This window comes from Crocodylus siamensis, chromosome 2, assembly GCF_052110815.1.
Source record: "Crocodylus siamensis isolate JL-2025a chromosome 2, ASM5211081v1, whole genome shotgun sequence".
Lineage (NCBI taxonomy): Eukaryota > Metazoa > Chordata > Crocodylia > Crocodylidae > Crocodylus > Crocodylus siamensis.
In genome coordinates, this window is record NC_143396.1 from 6,417,105 (window position 1) to 6,435,063 (window position 17,959).

General features: G+C 50.7%; 1 protein-coding gene across 1 annotated transcript; it reads right to left on the bottom strand.

Annotated features, from left to right (window-relative positions):
• Positions 1–7,888: 7,888 nt before the first annotated feature.
• On the bottom strand, positions 7,889–8,851 carry LOC149869831 (olfactory receptor class A-like protein 4). Its single transcript, XM_090034480.1, has one exon. The coding sequence runs from the start codon at positions 8,849–8,851 to the stop codon at positions 7,889–7,891; it is 963 nt and encodes a 320-aa protein (XP_089890606.1).
• Between the last annotated feature and the right edge of the window lie 9,108 nt (positions 8,852–17,959).

Consider the following 17,959-nt stretch of genomic DNA (forward strand, 5'->3'; position numbering starts at 1 on the left):
CAGTCAGCAACACAGAAGTCCTTGACTTCAGAAAAGCCGGCTTTGATAAGCTCAAGAGGCTAGTCGGTCAGGCCCTCAGGGACCATGACCCCAGGGAGATGAGAGTTCAAGAAGAGTGGCTGCTTCTCAAGGAAGCGATCCTCAGTGCACAAGCTAAATCTATTCCAACATGGAGGAAAGGCAGCAAGAAGGCACAGCAGCCCCCCTGGCTCTCCAGAGACCTAGCGGACCTACTGTGGCTAAAAAGGAAAGCCTACAAAGGATGGAGGATGGGATTCACCTCCAAGGAGGATTACTCCGCGCTGGTCCGGTCCTGCAGGGACCAAACCAGGAAAGCCAAGGCTGCAACTGAACTCCAACTAGCTTCAGGCATCAAGGACAACAAAAAGTCCTTTTTCAGATACGTGGGGAGCCGGAGGAAAAGCAAGGGCAATGTTGGACCCCTGCTAAACCAGATGGGGCAACTGACAACTGACGCCCAGGAAAAAGCCAACCTATTAAATAGGTACTTTGCGTCAGTCTTTCATCAGTCACACGGGATGCCCATGCCTGCTATGGGCCAGGGAGATCCGGGTGATGGGGATCCCCTACCCTCCATCAATGCTGACCTCGTGAAGGAACACCTTGAGAAGCTGGATACCTTCAAGTCAGCCGGCCCTGACAACCTGCACCCCAGGGTACTCAAGGAGCTGGTGAGCGTCATAGCCCAGCCCCTGGCACGGGTCTTTGAAAACTCCTGGTGCTCTGGTGTAGTGCCCGAAGACTGGAAGAAGGCCAATGTGGTGCCGATCTTCAAGAAAGGGAGGAGGGTGGATCCAGCTAACTATAGGCCCATTAGCCTGACTTCTATCCTGGGGAAGATCTTAGAAAAGTTTATTAAGGAGGCCATCCTTGAGGGACTGGCCCAGGCTAACATCCTAAGGGACAGCCAGCACGGGTTTGTTGCGGGTAGGTCTTGTTTGACCAATCTCATTTCCTTCTACGACCAAGTGACCTATCACCTAGACAAGGGAGAAGAGATTGATGTCATATATCTTACCTTCAAAAAAGCTTTTGATCTGGTATCCCATGATCACCTCTTGGCCAAACTGCCCAGTTGTGGCCTTGGCTCCACCACGATCCGCTGGCTGGGAAATTGGCTTCGTGGTCGGACCCAGAGGGTTGTGATTGATGGCAGTCACTCATCATGGTGCCCTGTGACCAGTGGGGTCCCTCAAGGCTCTGTCCTGGGACCCATCCTGTTCAACATCTTCATCATTCACACTGGAGTCAGGAGTGGACTGGCCAAGTTCGCCGATGACACCAAACTTTGGGGCAAAGCATCCACGCCAGAAGATAGGCGGGTGATCCAGGCTGACCTGGACAAGCTCAGCAAACGGGCAGCCGAGAACCTCATGGTGTTTAACACCGAAAAATGCAAGGTTCTCCACCTTGGGAGGAAAAACCTGCAGCACCCTTATAGGCTCGGCAGTGCTACGTTGGTTAGCACTACAGAAGAAAAAGACTTGGCGGTCAACACTGACCACAAGATGAACATGAGCCAACCCTAGATCAATGCGATGCTGCGGCTAGTAAAGTGACCAAAATGCTGGCGTGCATCCATAGATGTTTCTCGAGCAAATCCCGGGACGTCATTCTCCCCTTGTACTCGGCCTTGGTGAGGCCGCAGCTGGAGTACTGCGACCAGTTTTGGGCTCCACTATTCAAAAAGGATGTGGAGAAGCTTGAGAGAGTCCAGAGGAGAGCCACGCGCATGATCAGAGGTCAGGAAAACAGATCTTACGATGATAGGCTGAGAGACACGGGACTCCTTAGCCTGGAAAAGCGCAGGCTCAGGCGTGATCTGATGACCTATAAGTTTCTCAGGGGTGACCACCAGGATCTGGGGGAATGATTGTTCACCAGAGCGCCCCAAGGGATGACGAGGTCGAACGGTCACAAACTCCTGCAAGACCGTTTCAGGCTGGACATAAGGAAGAATTTCTTTACTGTCCGAGCCCCCGAGGTCTGGAACAGTCTGCCAGCGGAGGTGGTTCAAGCACCTACATTGAACACCTTCAAGAGTAAATTGGATGCTTATCTTGCTGGGATCCTATGACCCCAGCTGACTTCCTGCCCTCTGGGCAGGGGGCTGGACTCGATGATCTCCCGAGGTCCCTTCCAGCCCTGATTTCTATGAAATCTATGAAAGTCTATAAGAGGCACCAGTCGCCCATGGTCCCCGCCTCCCTCCCCCACCCCAACCCTTTTCTGCTGGAGCAGACAGCCTAGTCCAGCCCAGCCCAGAGCTAGAAAGCATGCTGGGATGCTGGGGGACTGTGATTTACTTTGAACCAGGAAGGGGTCTGGGACAGAAGTTTCATAAACCAGTTTGACTCCAATCAGTTAAGTCTGATACTACATTCAATCAGGTTTATCTTAAACCAGTTTCAGCCATTTTGAAACTGGTTTATGTGCACTGAGCTTCTGTTCTGTTACAGGTTTGAGCCAGTTTCTGATTATTTAAACTAGTTTATGTGTAACTTGTATCCTTAGTCCCAGAGATGTTTCTTCTGTCTCTGAACCAATAAAGGTGGGTGTCAGGGAAGATATTGGATAGGGGATAAACCTCTCTAGATCTATCTGCTTCAGTGCTCTCCCTCTAGCCTCCACTTCTGCCACTGTTGGAGACAGGATGCTGGGTGACATGGACCTATGGTCTGACCCAGTATGACAATTTTTTAACTTAGCAATTATACCAATTATAAACACTCTTTCTGGGAGAGCCCAAGAAAAGAGCAGGCCTTTAAAAAAGGTTTATAAGAAGGAAACCACAAAAAAAACCTATGCTTCTGTGAGCTCATGTCCTAAGAGCAGGCACAAAATGAATCCCTTCCATTTTGTAGTCTATTCCACAGAGAATATTAGAGCTAGGTTTAGCTCTGACGCTTTTGGAAATCAAAATTTGGATTTACACTACACAAGTGAACACAAGTGACCACCCAGGAAGAGCACAGACCAACTGCAGATGCTTCCTTAGCCTGATGAAGGGTGTTTGTACCCGAAATCTTGCAAAGAAGAATTTTTCCAAGTATTTGAGTTGGTCTAATAAAAGATATCAGATTTACCCTAAAAACCTTGTCTGCCAATGTCCTGAGACCAGTGGTCCCAGGGTCCCCTTAGACCAGTGGTAGATTGGGGAGCGTCTTTTAGTTGATCCTAGGCTGGGGGCAGGGTGTTGGGCATGGATGCGCATGCATGCACTCCACCCGCCCACCCCCCCAGCTCAGCAGTTTAATCTGGGGGGAGGGAAGGGGCAGGGGCCAGATCCAGGCCCCCATGGTGAAGGAGGGACAGTGCAGCCCAGCCAGGAACAGGGGAAGGTAAGTGGGGCCCCAGCCCGGCTGGGTGGTGAGAGGATTGGAGCTCAAGGGGTCATCCAGGTGTAGGAGGGATTCCTGCCACTGGGCACATCCCCATCTCTGCGCAGGGTGGAGGTGGCAGAGGTGGCTGCTGCTGCGTCTTAAGCCCCACTGCAACTGGCTACATGTGGATGCAGCTCAGCCCAGCGGTGAGACACACGTGACATCCATCTGCTCCCAGGCCAGCTGCAGTGGGGCTTGGGGTGCAAATCCCAGCCCGCAATGACAGCTGCCTCCACTGTGCAGAGATCGGGGTGCACGTGCCCCCCCAAATGCAGGGCATGAGGGCATCTGCAGCAGCAATGAGGGAGGGAGTGGGGCTGGAGTAGGGGTAGGTCATCTGGGGGGCATGAGGAGGGGGATACACACACCTTGGGAGGGCATGGGGGGGTGCATGCCCCCAGATCTACACACGGGGCGGGGCAGGGCACGCTGCAGCTGAGGGCTGTGGCTGTGCTCTTCCTGGCAGGGGGGCTGGCCTGCTGCGAAGGGCCCAGCTCTCGGCGGCAGCACTGAGAACAGGGCTATGGGGGGGGCTGCAGCCACCCAAAATTCACTGCAGACCCTCAACCCCCGGTCCCAGGACCGCCACCGCCCACACTGAGCACAGCACAGCCCAGCCTCCACTGGGAACAGCCTGAGGCAGCCTCCCAGCCCCAGCCCACAGCAGCAGCTGCCCCACTCCATGCAGATCCTGAGCACACGGTCCCCATGCCCTTGTGTGGGGAGGGGGCAGGCTGCACCAGGCTGTTCCCAGCAGAGGCTGAGCTGTACTACACTCAGGGTGGGCAACGGTGGTGCTGGAAGCGGGGGTTGGGGAGGCTACGGGAAATTTTCAGGTGGCTTCAGCCCTCCCAGTAGCTTCGCTCCCAGCACTCCTACTGCTGCCATGGGCTAGGCTCTTTCTAGCGGTCTAGCCCCTGCACTGGGCAGAGCCTGGCCCCAGCCCACAGCTGCAGCCCGCCCCATGTGCAGATCCAGGGGCACATGCCCCCCATGCCCTCCTGGGGTGTGTGCCCCCTGCCAGAACCATCCCTAGGGGAGTGCAGGGCCCAAGGCATATCAGCCTGTGTGGGGCCTGGGGAGGGGTGCATAGGCAAAGGAAGAAAAAATAAAATTGGTGGGGCTTTATGTGTGCATGGACATCAGCCCCCGAAACCAGGGAAAAGTCTGCAGGGGGAGGGGAAAGGGCCATGGCGGGTGGGCGGGAGGGAGCAGTATTGCCTGGCGCTGTGCTGCGCCAGCCCTGGAAGCCTCCAGGCCCCAGCTGCACAAGTCCCAGCCCTGGCCCCAGCCGGCTCCTGGCCCTGGCTGCCTCCCCGCCCTGGCCCTAGCTGCGCACCACCTGGGTTGTGGGACAATCCCCATTGTGCAGCAGGGAGAGGGCATGGGTATGGGTGAATGATTCGCCCTTCCCCCACCCCACTCTCCCCTGCACTGTGGTGGTCTCGATCTGCCTCCCCCCTCTCCTCCAAGCCCAGGGTGATAAAGAAGATTAAAAGAAAGTTACCTGTCTCCCCATCGCTGCAGCAGCCCACACACAGCCTACGGCTATGCCTGCTGCTGCCCTCCGTTTGTGGGGGCTGAGCCCCGTTAGCCCCCCTTTCCACCGTTGTCTGCAGCTGGCAGTGCTTGATGGCCACAGCACGTGCCAGCTGTGGTGGGGGCTGTACAGCACTGTCTGTGGGGCCCCCCAAAGCACAGGGCTGGTGGCGGTCACCCCGATCCACCACCCCAGGGATGGCCCTGCTCCCTGCACCCCCTGGATGAGCCACTCGGGGCTCCGTCCCGCCCTGGCTGTAGGGCCTGTCCCTGCTCCAGCCCCACGCACTCCCTCACCGCCCTCGGGGAGGGGCAGATCGAAGCTCTAGTAGTTGGGGAGGGAGTGGGGCTAGTTTCATGGTTTGTAGGGTGGGAAGGGACCTGAGCAGATCATCTAGTCCGACCCCCTGCCATGGCAGGAAAGAGCGCCGGGGTCAAACGACCCCAGCAAGGTGTTCATCTAACCTCCTCTTAAACACCCCCAGGGTAGGAGCCAGCACCACTTCTCTTGGAAGCTGGTTCCAGACCCTAGCCGCCCTGACCGTGAAGTCGCGCCTCATGATGTCTAGCCTAAATCTCCCCTCTGCCAGCTCGTGACCGTTATTCCTGGTCACTCCTGGCGGTGCTCGGGGGAACAGGGACTCCCCCGGTGCCTGCTGGTCCCCTCTGACTAGTTTGTAACAGGCCACTAGATCCCCCTCAGCCTTCTCTTGTGGAGGCTGAACAGGTTCAGGTCCCGCAGCCTGTCCTCATAGGGGCTGCCCTGCTGCCCCCTGATCATGCAAGTGGCCTCCTCTGGACCCTCTCCATGCTGTCGACATCTCTCTTGAAGTGTGGCGCCCAGACCTGGACGCAGTCCTCCAGCTGCAGCCTGACCAGTGCCGCATAGAGGGGGAGGATCACCTCCTTGGACCTGCTCGAGATGCATCTGTGGATGCAGGACAAGGTGCGGTTGGCCTTCCTGACCGCGTCCCCACACTGCCGGCCCATGTTCATCTTGGAGTCAGTGATGACCCCCAGATCCCTTTCCGCCTCCGTGCTGACAAGAGGGGAGTTCCCCAACCTGTAGGTATGGTGCCGGTTGTTCCTCCCGAGATGCATCACCTTGCACTTGTCAGTGTTGAAACCCATCCTATTCACATCCACCCACCCTTGTAACCTGTCTAGGTCTGACTGTAGCCTGTTGCATCCTTCCAATGTGCCCACGTCCCCCCACATCTTAGTGTCATCAGCAAATTTGAACAGGTGCTTTTTACCCCCTTGTCCAAATCGCTGATGATATTGAACGGTGCGGGCCCGAGGACCGAGCCCTGGGGGACCCCGCTGCCCACGTCCCTCCAGGTTGAGAAGGATCCATCCACCACCACCCTCTGGGTGCAGTCCTCTGGCCAGTTGGCGACCCATTTGACTGTGTGGGTGTCTACACCACAGCCCCCCAGTTTCTTAATGAGAACGGGGTGAGAGACAGTGTCAAAAGCCTTCCGGAAGTCCAGGAAGATTATATCCACTGCTACCCCTTCTTCTAATGACCTGGTGATCTGGTCGTAAAAGGCCGCCAGGTTGGTCTGACAGGACCTGCCACTGATGAACCCGTGTTGGTTGCCCCTAAGCATGGCTTGCCTAGGATTGAGGTAAGACTAACTGGCCTATAGTTTCCCGGGTCCTCCTTCCTGCCTTTTTTGAAGATGGGGACCACGTTGGCCCTCTTCCAGTCCTCCGGTACCTCGCCAGAGCACCACGAGTGCTCGTAAAGCCGTGCCAGGGGTCCCGCAATGACCTCGGCCAGTTCCTTTAGAACTCTAGTGTGGAGATCGTCCAGGCCGGCTGACTTGAATACGTCCAACCCCTCCAGAAGCTCCCTAACTAAATCCTCGCTAAAGGGGGGAGGAGAGGGCGGAGGCATCTCAATCTGCCCCCACCCCTGCAGCCCTTTCCCCTTCCCCTTCCCCTGCCTCTTCCCCCACAGACTTACCTGCTTGGGGGGGGGGGGGGCGCACCCCCAAATAATTTTTTCTCCCTTTGCCTTGATTTGCCTCCCACTTCCCTCTCCATAGACTTACCTGCTTGTTGGGGGGGGGGGGGGGGGGGCAGGTAGATCTTGGGTTGCTTTTCAATTCCAAAAGTGATCTCCTACTTAAAAAGGTTGGAGTCCACTATCTTAGACCAACACGGCTACAACCTATAGCCCCAAAATATCTGATTGCATTCACTTGACCATTAGCTTTCTCTAGTGCAAAGCACTTTGTTGTGCTATTTTCACTTGTGCACATAAAGATCTGAAAAATGCAGATTCCACTATTAGTTTTCTTTGTATCCTTTAATTTCCTGAACACATACACGTAAGGAGTCTTGGACCTTTAGAGAGATTTTGTTACCTGGTTTTTAGCTCTGTTGTTCACGGATCTATTGCTGAATGGAAAACAGGCACAGATGACAGTGACAGTGCTAATAAGAAGAGACTGCCCCTCCCCCCCCCCTTTTTGCAACTTTAAAACATAAGGAATAGCAAAACCTGAATGCTTACTCACATATGCTCTTTTGTTTAAAATCTGGGCCACTGCTGGTCAGTAATGGTCAGGGAGTTTCCATTTGCTTTCATCTGCCTGAAGGCAAATGTTTACCTGCTTTTTGCCTTTTGAGATTGGCTTTTGGCAGGGTGTTTTCTGCAGATTTCCCTGTGTAATGTCTAATAGGCCTGTTATCTGAATAGTTCCTTACTCTGGTTGACACTGATCCATTGCTTTTGCTGTGAAAAGGAGAGGAAACAGCAAAAATGGGGACCTTCTGCATTTGAAACAATATCCAAGGCAGAATGTCTCACAAAGACCTGGTCGAAGGGTGCCTTTAAGTATGCATAGAAATCCGGGATTACGAGTTACGTTTCTGCTTCGAAGGATGGAGAATGCATCTGGTGTTTTATAAGGATTGGTATCCCATTAAAGCTACTATTCCACGCTCTGAACAACCGTGGACTTCTTGCATTTCAGGCACCAGCAAGCTTCATTCAGGTATTCTCTGACTTTACGGTATCCAAACACCACCACGTAGGAGCTGGCAGAGTAATAAACAGAGGAGAGAAGTCCGTAGTAACTGTTGAGGATGCTGTGTTCAAAATTGCTCTTAATGAGTCCTGAAACAATGGCAATCCAGACCATGTCACTGGAGATCCAGCAGACAACGTAGATGGACAGCAAAGAAAGCAAGATTTTTGTGGCCTGAGCTGTGTGTTTATTCCAGCTGGTGTCCATGGTTGAGACTGCCCTCACTTTTCTCCTGTGTTTGCAGAGGAGGTTAATGATGAAGCCATTCAAGATGATCACAAGGATGATGACGATGAGATCCAGACTGACTGAGCTGTACGTGGTGAACTTCGTGAGGAAGTTCCCGGTGGACCTGATACAGGAGGTGGCCCCTAGATATATGATGGTCCGGTTGGTGTTTTTCTCTATCTCTTTGTCATTTTGAAGGTAAGGGATGTGGAAGAGGATGCTGAATATCCAGCAGCCCGCAAGGATGCTGTTCACGTACTGCCCCTGGTGCCTGTAAATGAATTTTGACCAGCGGTGGTTCGGTCTCTGAATTTTGATCAGATGAAGGAAACTCAAGTTCTCCACCGACCAGATGCTGATCAGCCTCAGCATGTGGTAGGTGTAGAGAAGGATCCGACACTCCTGCTCTCCGAAAATCTTGGTGTTGGTAAAGAAGAGGAGTCCGGGGATTTCCTTGTAGCAACAGAGCAAGAGGTTCACCAGGGCCATATTGATGATAATTTTGTCCAAGGGCTGAAGGACTTTGTGCCGGATTGCATTGCTGATGAAGGCAAAAAGGATGACCAAGTTGCCTACTGTGCCAATAAGCGCCGATAAGTAAATGATGATAGCTGCAATATAGGCAGGGTCAAACACCATAATGATACCAGCACCGAGGGAAAGAGGATTTCCTTTGTACTGCTTAAATTTTCTCTTCTTTCTTTTACCCCTCTGGCCTGCGTGGCATTTGCATATCGCCTCTGCTTTTTGCCCTTTCCTGCCTGTTCCTGCTGCAGCGCTCCTGCCAGATCTTTTTTTCTTGCCCACCACCTCAGCACAAGGCTATTCTCCTCCACCCCCTAGCATCTGACGAGCTGTTTCATAGTCCACTGCACAAAGCACTCAGAGGTGTGATTGCTTTGCTGTTTGTTTAACAACCGTTATCTTCTTCTCCTAAGAGAGGTCAGGTGGGTTTGAGATTAGGGGAATGACTAATGTGTAACTGGGGCAGCTCTCTGATGGCAAGTGTGGTGGATCTGAAATCCCTTTTACGTTTTCTGGACCACTGTATTACAGTAAAACCTGCAGTAAGTGCTCAGCCACAAGGCAAAAGCCAGAGGTCACCAAGTGGTGGTGGGCACTGATCTCCCGACATCACCAAGGGGAGGTGGTCACTGATAGATCAATCAGAATTGCACTGCAAGTTGCACGAGGCTGTAGGTGTGAGAGGAGAGAGAAGAAATGGTGCAGCATCCACCATTAGGACTATATTATGTTACCCTTGATTGGTTTTTTAGGCAAGGCTCAGATGAAAAGGGCAGAAGGGTTATTTCCTCCCATAGTCTCAGAGATGAAGGGCTGCTGGAGCAGGTGAGGAAGCACATCTTCTCTCTCTAGGCATGCCTTCTATTCCCAGCTCAGTCTCTGACTGGCCCTGTAACTTCCAGGAAGACCCTCCCCTACCCCTATAAAAGGATTTAGGCATCTAAAGTCCACCCGAGTCTAAAATAGTGACCCAAAAACACCCTCCCCCCACACCACCTCAGCAGCCACCTCCCCCTGGAGGTGCTTTAACTCACAAGACATTACCTAATTTGAATCTCCATGAGCACTTAGGAACATTGCTCGACATATATTGCCTTTCCTAAAGCTTCGGCCCAAGCAAGCCTGACCAGCGCATCTGAACGATGCATGACCTCCTTACATAGGCAAAACCTGGCACGTGGGCCAAGGATGCTTGGCTCTGGAACTGAAGACTCACAATGATGGGAGTCTTCAGCTTGTTGCTACATCCTCTTCCTGAAGAAGCTAATTACTCTCATCCCAAGAAAAGCCAACCTCCTTGGGTAGGTCTACACCATAACTCACAGCATATTGCATCGACCAAGTCGGTCCAAGTAACAGCTGTAGTCCAGCTGCAGCAGCACAGAGCCCAGCATGGGTTAAATACCTTGCTCAGATAGATAGCTCAGTGCTGCAGTATAGACATACCCCTTACTCCAGCCAATTCCCGTTATCATCAATCTCCCCACAGAAGAGCGATGAGTGGCAAAGATTCATTAACCAGCTTTGTACATCTGATGGTTCCCCTCCCTGTCTGCACACGACCTTCCTCTGTTCTGGGAGGCTGGGAAAACTTTCCTACAGCACGGAGGGTTTTGTTTGCCTGTGACGCATTTGTTCGCTGCAGCTGACAGTGAAAGCCATGAGAACAGGCAGGTGTCCTGTGTAAATGGCCAAGCTGGTATATATGGTATAGATCTTGTAAACACCGGTGGCCCCTATGTATGGTTAGTCAAAGACGGGTCTTTCCCAGGGGCTGGAATCACTTGTGCATTGTTGGCTGACTGAAGACAAGTTTAAGTAAAAAAACAAAACACCCCCAAACCAAAATCCCCAAAAGCAAGCACACGCCACAGCCCTTCCATGCTGACTTGGTTCCTGTTATACAGGAAAGGCCAAGGGACTTAGAATCACAGATTCAGAGAAAATGAGGGTTGAAGGGACCTCAGGAGGTCACATCTAGTCCAACTCCCTGCTCAGAGCAGGACCAGCCCCAACTCCATCATCACAGGCACGGCTGTCTAGCCGGGCCTTGAAAACCTCCAAGGATGGCGACTCCACCACCTCTCTGGGGAGCCTGGTCCAGTGCTTTACTACCCTCCTGGTGAGAAAATTCTTCCTAATATCCAACCCAAACTTCCTTTGCTGCAACTTGAGCCCATTGCTCCTTGTTTTGTTATCCGTCACCACTGAGAACAGCCCAGCTCTATCCCCTTTCGAACCTTCCTTCAGGGAGATGAAGGCTGCTATTAAATCCACCTCTTCAGTCGTCTCTTCTCCAAACTAAATAAACCCAGTTCCCTCAGCCTCTCTTTATAAGTCATGTGCCCCAGCCCCTGAATCATTTTGTTGCCTTCCGCTGGACTCCCTCCAATTTGTCTGCTGGATTTGCCTTCACCTAGACAAGTGGTCCTTACACACACAAGATGTTTTCAAGCAGATCCAGCTAGTCAAGGCTGCATCCTGGTACCCAGCAGTGCCGACAGCTTGCTGGCTGACATGCTACTAAATGTGGCAGCCCCCTTAGGCTGGTTTTATTTGGTTTGTAGCCATTTCGGATAACCTCTTTGCTCCGCAGGTTTACTGCCTTCTTAAGGGAAAGTAACAACGTGCATGGCTCTGGGACTGGAGCCCCGCTGTAGCGTAATAACCTGCCCACCTAGGCATCATGGCCCAGCAGACAGAGATGATTAGGTAGCCCTGGGGGAAGTTAAAAGTTCCCAGAGAGATGATGCTGGGGAGGGAGGGAAGCTGGGAAGACAGCCAGTGCTGAAGCACTGCGGTGAAACTCTTCGCTTGGATAGAAGAGATGGGGGGGGTCTCTGTTGATGTTTTGCTATTCTGCTTAGTTTGAAAAAGTTTGCTATTCCCCTTAGTTAGGAAAGGGGAAAAGGATGGCTCCTGGGCTTGGCCAAAGGAGTAACAATGCACTACAGGGACTGTAATGGGTTTAAGGCAAAAGTCATTCATCTCCATCGTATTTAGCTTGGGCTGTACATGCTTTTTCAGAGACCAGAGAAATGGCATTTCACACCTATAAGCTTGTCTGATGTCTCTCCCAATTATATAGCGTGTCCAATCAAAGATGTGACCAAACAAGTTTTGTTTCTGGCCTGTACGGCTGGGCTGAGGTAGTGCAGAACTTGAACTCACATCCATGATCTGCCACTAGGTGCTTTAAACATCCTGCCACTGCTCTTCTCACCGCTGTAATGTAGAGTTCATCCAAGTCAGGATATCGGGGCAGGGAGGGTTGCAGTATGGGGACAGCAGTGGCATTTTCATCTTCGTGTTTCTACAGAGCAGTGTTTTTCAGTCTTTTAAGGTTTAAGGCATCTCTCCATAACTTTTCTGCATTTAGCCCCCCATTTCAAAAATGATTCTCACTTGTTTTCTGCCTATAGAAATATAATGGAGCAGTTTCTCTCAGAGCACAGCACGGCAGAATGGTTTTTGATGCTCTGGGTTTGTATTTTAAGTCTCCAGGGTACTCCTGTGAATCAAGTGTAGATATTTACACGCCTAACTGCTAGTATTGTGTAGCACCCTTCGAAGGATCTCATGCAACCCCACCTGAGAATCATGGTTGTAGAGGATAAAGAAATCCAGGTTTCTTTACCTCTCCTCTTGAGAGCGGTCAGAAGGTGCAACTTGGTCCAAAAGCAAAGCGTCACCTGAAAAAGCCCATTTGTCTCAGAAAAAGTGGTTGTCGTTAAGACATTTGGAGGAAATCCTTGCCCATTAAAGACAAAGGATGTGTTACATGTGTCCCAGCTCTCAGGCATAATGACATCTTTTCAAGGCATTGTTAAGCTCTTAGACAGGGACCTCCCGGGATTTGCAAGTGGGTAGATTTCCTTGCTCACCCTCCGGGTGAAAGGAAGCAGCAGAAAGGTGTGTGTGTGTGTGGGGGGGGGGGGGGGGGCTGTAAATCACAAACTGCTAAGAAATAACTGGGTGGAAGACCCAGAAAATAGGAGGTCAAATGAGAGAAACTTCCACAAGCTCCAAGAAAGCCAACCCACCCCACTGGCCTTTACCCAAATCCTGAGGGTAACTATGGCGAATAATTTAGCAAGAGTTATGGTAGATTCTCCACACTGAGCACTTTTAATTAGAGACTGCATGCTTATCTAACAGGTCCACTGTCATTCAAACAAATCACATCAGGAAAGTCCTAGGGTCCATATTAGGCAGGAAGTAGAGCAGAGGATCATAGTGGCCCCTCCTGTCTTTATAATCCATGACTCAAATTAGAAACAGTCCTTTTATTTGCCCTAGCTATGGCCCACAGCTCCATGGTGGATCTAGACTTTTGAAGGAGGAGTTGCAGATAGTGTGGTGTGTCGTCATATATAACTAGGGACCTACAGAGACCGCAAAAAATAGTGATTTCCATGATCACTGAAAAAAAATGGCATGATTTCCCGTGGACTCGATGCCCAAAAAAGATGCTTAGCAGAATACAAAGGAAGTGCAGCAAACACTGCAGCCATAGAGCACGTGATTTGAGAGGCTGAGCTAGCGAAGTAGATTAAGTGAAGGCAAGTGAAAGCCTTTTGACGCTATCTTGTAAGAAGCTAGATACCACGCAGCAATGCTGCACGTGGAAGATGAGTGTCTGGCCTCTCAGCCAATCGATGACGAGGGATGGGGTCACCAGGGTGCTTCTGCCAATCAGCAGTGAGGCTGCTGCAAAACGCCTGCGAAATTGGCAGCTGCAAAAAAACCCCTTTGTCTCGTGAGATTTAAGTAGGTCCCTACATGTAACACAACGCACATTTTTCCCTTGTGAAACTAAAAAGTTAAACGCAAACTTGAAGCTTTACTAATAAGCTGGGGATTTGGACCTATATTATGTAATTGAAGATGGAAGCAACCCCTCCCCCATTTACTGGAGTGTTCATTAATTAGATAAAACATATATAACACATAAAAACCATAACAAACCGAGAAAAAACAATCAAAAGACGTTGTTTCATGAGTAGCAGTTGCTTCATTCACTGTAGTCATCGTAGTTAAATGCATGACACCTTCAGATTCATAAAAGAAATACCTAGCCTTCTTGAGCATCTTGACAGTGCATCCAGTGATCAGCTGAAGTTACTTCCACACCTGAACTAATATTCACCTGAGTTAACCTTTCCACACCCGAGTTAATGTTTCAAGCTACAGATAAAAAAAGGGGGATGTGAAATGGGAGCTACATTACCAGGAGCAGCTAACAGAGAGCAGAACTGAAGAAGAAGGACTAGCTGGAGTAGTGGAACCGTTAAAGACCATTAGCAAGGAAAGAGGGTCGTTAGCACCTATGGAATGACGAGATTAGAAGGAATCAGGCAGATTGCAATGAGCTCCAAAAGGCAATTGACTCCCTTGCTGCTTCCTGCTTAGAAACGGTGCTGCAACTGCTGGGCGGTTGGTTTAAACTTTGGGTGGAGCAGGACTCAAAGGGGGCAAGTGCAGCACTACACCCTGCCACAGACCCACCCCGGTTCAGCAGATACACAATGATCTGCTTTGATTCTGCACTGATATCTCTCATTCAGTTGAGAGCCCTGAAGCATGAGAAATAGAAGATGTAAGGAGAGAGAGAAAGTAAGGAAGAGGTATATAGGGAAAAAAGAGAGAAAAGTATAAGATATAACCGAGTCTAATAAGCGATAACAAAGCACAGCGGATTTAGAGTACCGGTACAGGGCTTTTGGTGTTTTTCTTTGTACATGATTGTTACAGCAGTGGCCTGGGTGGTAAATAGCACAAGAGGAAAAAAAGAGATTATTGAAAAATAAAAGTACCTCACCAGGGTATAGCTCTGAAATGTCAGAAGGAGTTGTTCTCAGGAGGGCTAATGCCAATTAATAGCCTGGGCTAATGCTGTAATGCAGCCTTTGAAGTGAACCAAACATTAAAGGCCTCTAATAAGGAAAGGATCAAAGAAAGCTGTTCTACCCCATGACTTCTACTGGATCAATAGATGCACACCGAAGCTGAAGTCTGAGCGCTCAGGCACTAAGGGCTGGATCTGAGCTTAACTAGAAGCTAGGCAAAAATTGAGTCTAAATTAATTTAACACCTCCGTTTTAGCCTGGGCTTGCTCAGTTTAAGCAGCGAGGCACCCAGCTACCACCGAAGCTTGGCTTCTTCTGAGATTATCGCAGGGACATGTCTGAACTCCACCCGGGTCCTCCATCTGTTGGGCACCCACACAGTTCAGCACACAGGACAGCACCCGTTCGCGCTAGGGTGGCCATCATCGAGGACAGTCTCGTTTTCTGCTACTCTGTCCTCTATTGATACAAAACGCAATGCCTATATGTCCTCTGTTTTTCTCTTCAATAGAAAAAATAGAGGACATAAAGGCACCCGGTTTCATATCAATAGAGGATAGAGGGCAACTGGATGTCCTCTATGATGGCCACCCTAGTTCACACTCCCCCAAACACCGGTCATTGCATTGTCCTCACAATGCCCCACACTTGTTGCAGAATAGCTAAGTGGCTAGAGCACCTGACCAGGGCATGGGAGAACTGGCTTCTAGGCTGTACTCGGCGCAAAGAGATTCACACCCACGGATCCTGTTTTCCAGAAAACCCATGGTCTTAGCAGAGGAAATGGGTGGCCCAGTCTGCCCAGCCCAGAAGCTGTGAATACTCTCCTCATTTGAGGAGACCCCTGCTCACCGCCACCACTGTCCTTCCAAGCAGCCTCTTGTTATGCATAAAACAATTCTGTGGTCTCCATAGCATGTGTCCCACCAGTTGGCAATATCAAGGTCTCCTCTCACTCCAGCTAGGGTTGAGCTAGGGGCACTTGGGCCCCTCCTGACCCACTGAGTCCTGTTCCAGGGCCCCCATGAGCCTCACTTCTCCACAATGCATTGCAATGCAATGCATTTCCCTGGAATGACCTCAGTCCTCCCAGATGCTGTCACCGGGGTCCTCATCCCGTTCCAACGTCCTCCATCCACAGCCACAGTTGCTCTGCAGCCTTCAGCCCCCAGGGCAGCCTCCACGCAGGAACTTCACCTCATTCCCTGGGAGCTGCCCAGCACTACTCCTCAGCCTAGGAGCACTTTTCCCCCTTCAGCAGCCCAGTCTGAACTGACGCCCTGGCGGGGGTCTCTCTCTTTTATAATCCCAGGGGGCGGAGCCAGAAGTGGATACCCTTCAACATCTTAAAGGGACCTGCTACCCGGGCTTTGCTGCAGGTCCTTTTTTTCTCTTGGCCAGAGTGCTCAGCTCCATTGCAATGCTCTAACCATGAGGCTACGCAGTAGTCTAGGTGCAGGGGATCTCCACCCTGGTCTGTTGAATTTGGACCATGGGAGGAGAAAGGAATGCACGTGTGGTGGGGCGCAGGAGAGGGAAGACCAAGCAAGAGGGAGTGTGACCCTGCTGCACGGCGAGGAGAGCACTTGTTGTGGGGAGGGAGCAGGGAGGGTCCCGGCATAAGAGAGGCTCTCTCTGGCTTGGTCTTCTGACTCCAGTGTCGCTTACACCATGGCTCTCTGGTGGCCAGCTTCAATGGGAGAGGGGGAGCATGCCCCACTCAGACTCCATTACAGCTTGCTAGTTAGGGCACTCCCCTAGGAGGTGGGGATGTGGGAGTGAATCCTCTCAGGCTGAGGTCAGACCTCAGTCTTCCACTTCCTGAGCAGTCGCTTTAGCCACTAGGATATTATGCAAATGTCAAGCAGCCAGGCTGCCGCCAATCAACAGGCCCCTCCCCTCTGAGTGTTCAGGATCCTGAGCCAACAGAGATGCCTAATGCTCACCTCCAAGTCAGCTATCTCAGCCCCATGGAGGAGCAGGTCTTCAGACCACCTTGGCTAGGTTCAGGCATTCACCTGCATGCGCTGGATCAGCCTCTAAAAATTTGTTGCAACTACACCTGATCTAAGAAACGTAACCCTATAGACCTGGATCACCCTCCTGGGGCTTGATGGCTATATTTGAGGTGCTACAACCCACAAAGTGAATCTTGTTCTGTTTCCAAGTGAACAACAGCAAAGAGCAAACCTTGAAAGGGATATATGTAACGAAGAAAGCAGTGTGTAGGCACCACAGTTAGCTGAATCCATGTGGACAGCCTTGCCTCTCCAGGGTTACGGAACCAAGAAGTGATGAAACTATGAAAAAAGCTACAGAGTCCGGAAACAAAGTCCTTTGCAGTCAGGGTGTCCAGACTGGAATAAACTCTCTGCAGAGATGGTGCAATCGCCTACCCTGGGGATCTGCAAGAGGAGACTGGATGGTCACTTCACTGGGGTCACCTAACCCCAGTTGTCCTTCCTGCCTAATGCTGGGGGCTAGATTTGATGATTTTGTGAGCTACCCTCCAGCCCCGAACAACTATGAATCAATTAATCTAAAACTGATGCTTGGATTAGTCCCGTGGAGTTGATTTTCCCTCTCCGAGTGACGGAGGGGGAGAAGTGTTAAGATTTCATTGCAGAGGTCCTCTTTCTCTTCATCTTCTGTAAGTCTGGACTTTCTAGTGAGACCCCCAAAGAAACACAACTAATCTATCTATCTTCTTTGCAAGTCTGAGCACATTGACCTAAAAGGACCCCCAAAATCTATCTTGGATCAACTGCTTTTGCTATGTAAAACTAGTCCCTATCATGCCAAAATTAAAAACATCAGAGAAACCACAGTCCCAAGACTTCCTGAAGATCGGCTCATCCTCACTCCAGAAGTGTGATAAATGCATTAGAGAGCACCCTTAGAGATGCTAAACAACTGATGACTGATGTTTAGAAATCTTGGTGCTTTGTATCATTCCCTGGTGAACTTGGTGGGCTCAGCGGCGGTTTATGTTAAAATCCATGTATAAGCTTGTAAATGATGTATTCAGTACTCACTTAAAACTTTTGTTGCAACTCCACCTTATCCAAGCATGTTGTTTTATATACTTATGAGGCACTGGGTGAATTAATCAACCATTGATTCAAATTAACAAGGAGACTTAATATGACAGACTTTCTGAGGGACACATAGACCTGAAAAGTAGCTAACAATGCAATTAATAAGCTCAGTGCAGGGGAGAGAGTTTGATTAAATTTGACGCCCAAATTGTCTAATATTAATGTAACTGGCCACTCTTGGTTTCAAAGATGGAATCTAAGTGGCACTTCAACGAGCTTATAGATTTCCCCCCACCCCATGCGCAGTCTTTAAAATGTCATTGTAGCCGCAGGAC

What these genes read in the sequence shown, in the direction of transcription:
- LOC149869831 (XM_090034480.1), bottom strand. Translation starts at nt 8,851, where the DNA reads ATGGTGTTTGACCCTGCCTATATTGCAGCTATCATCATTTACTTATCG.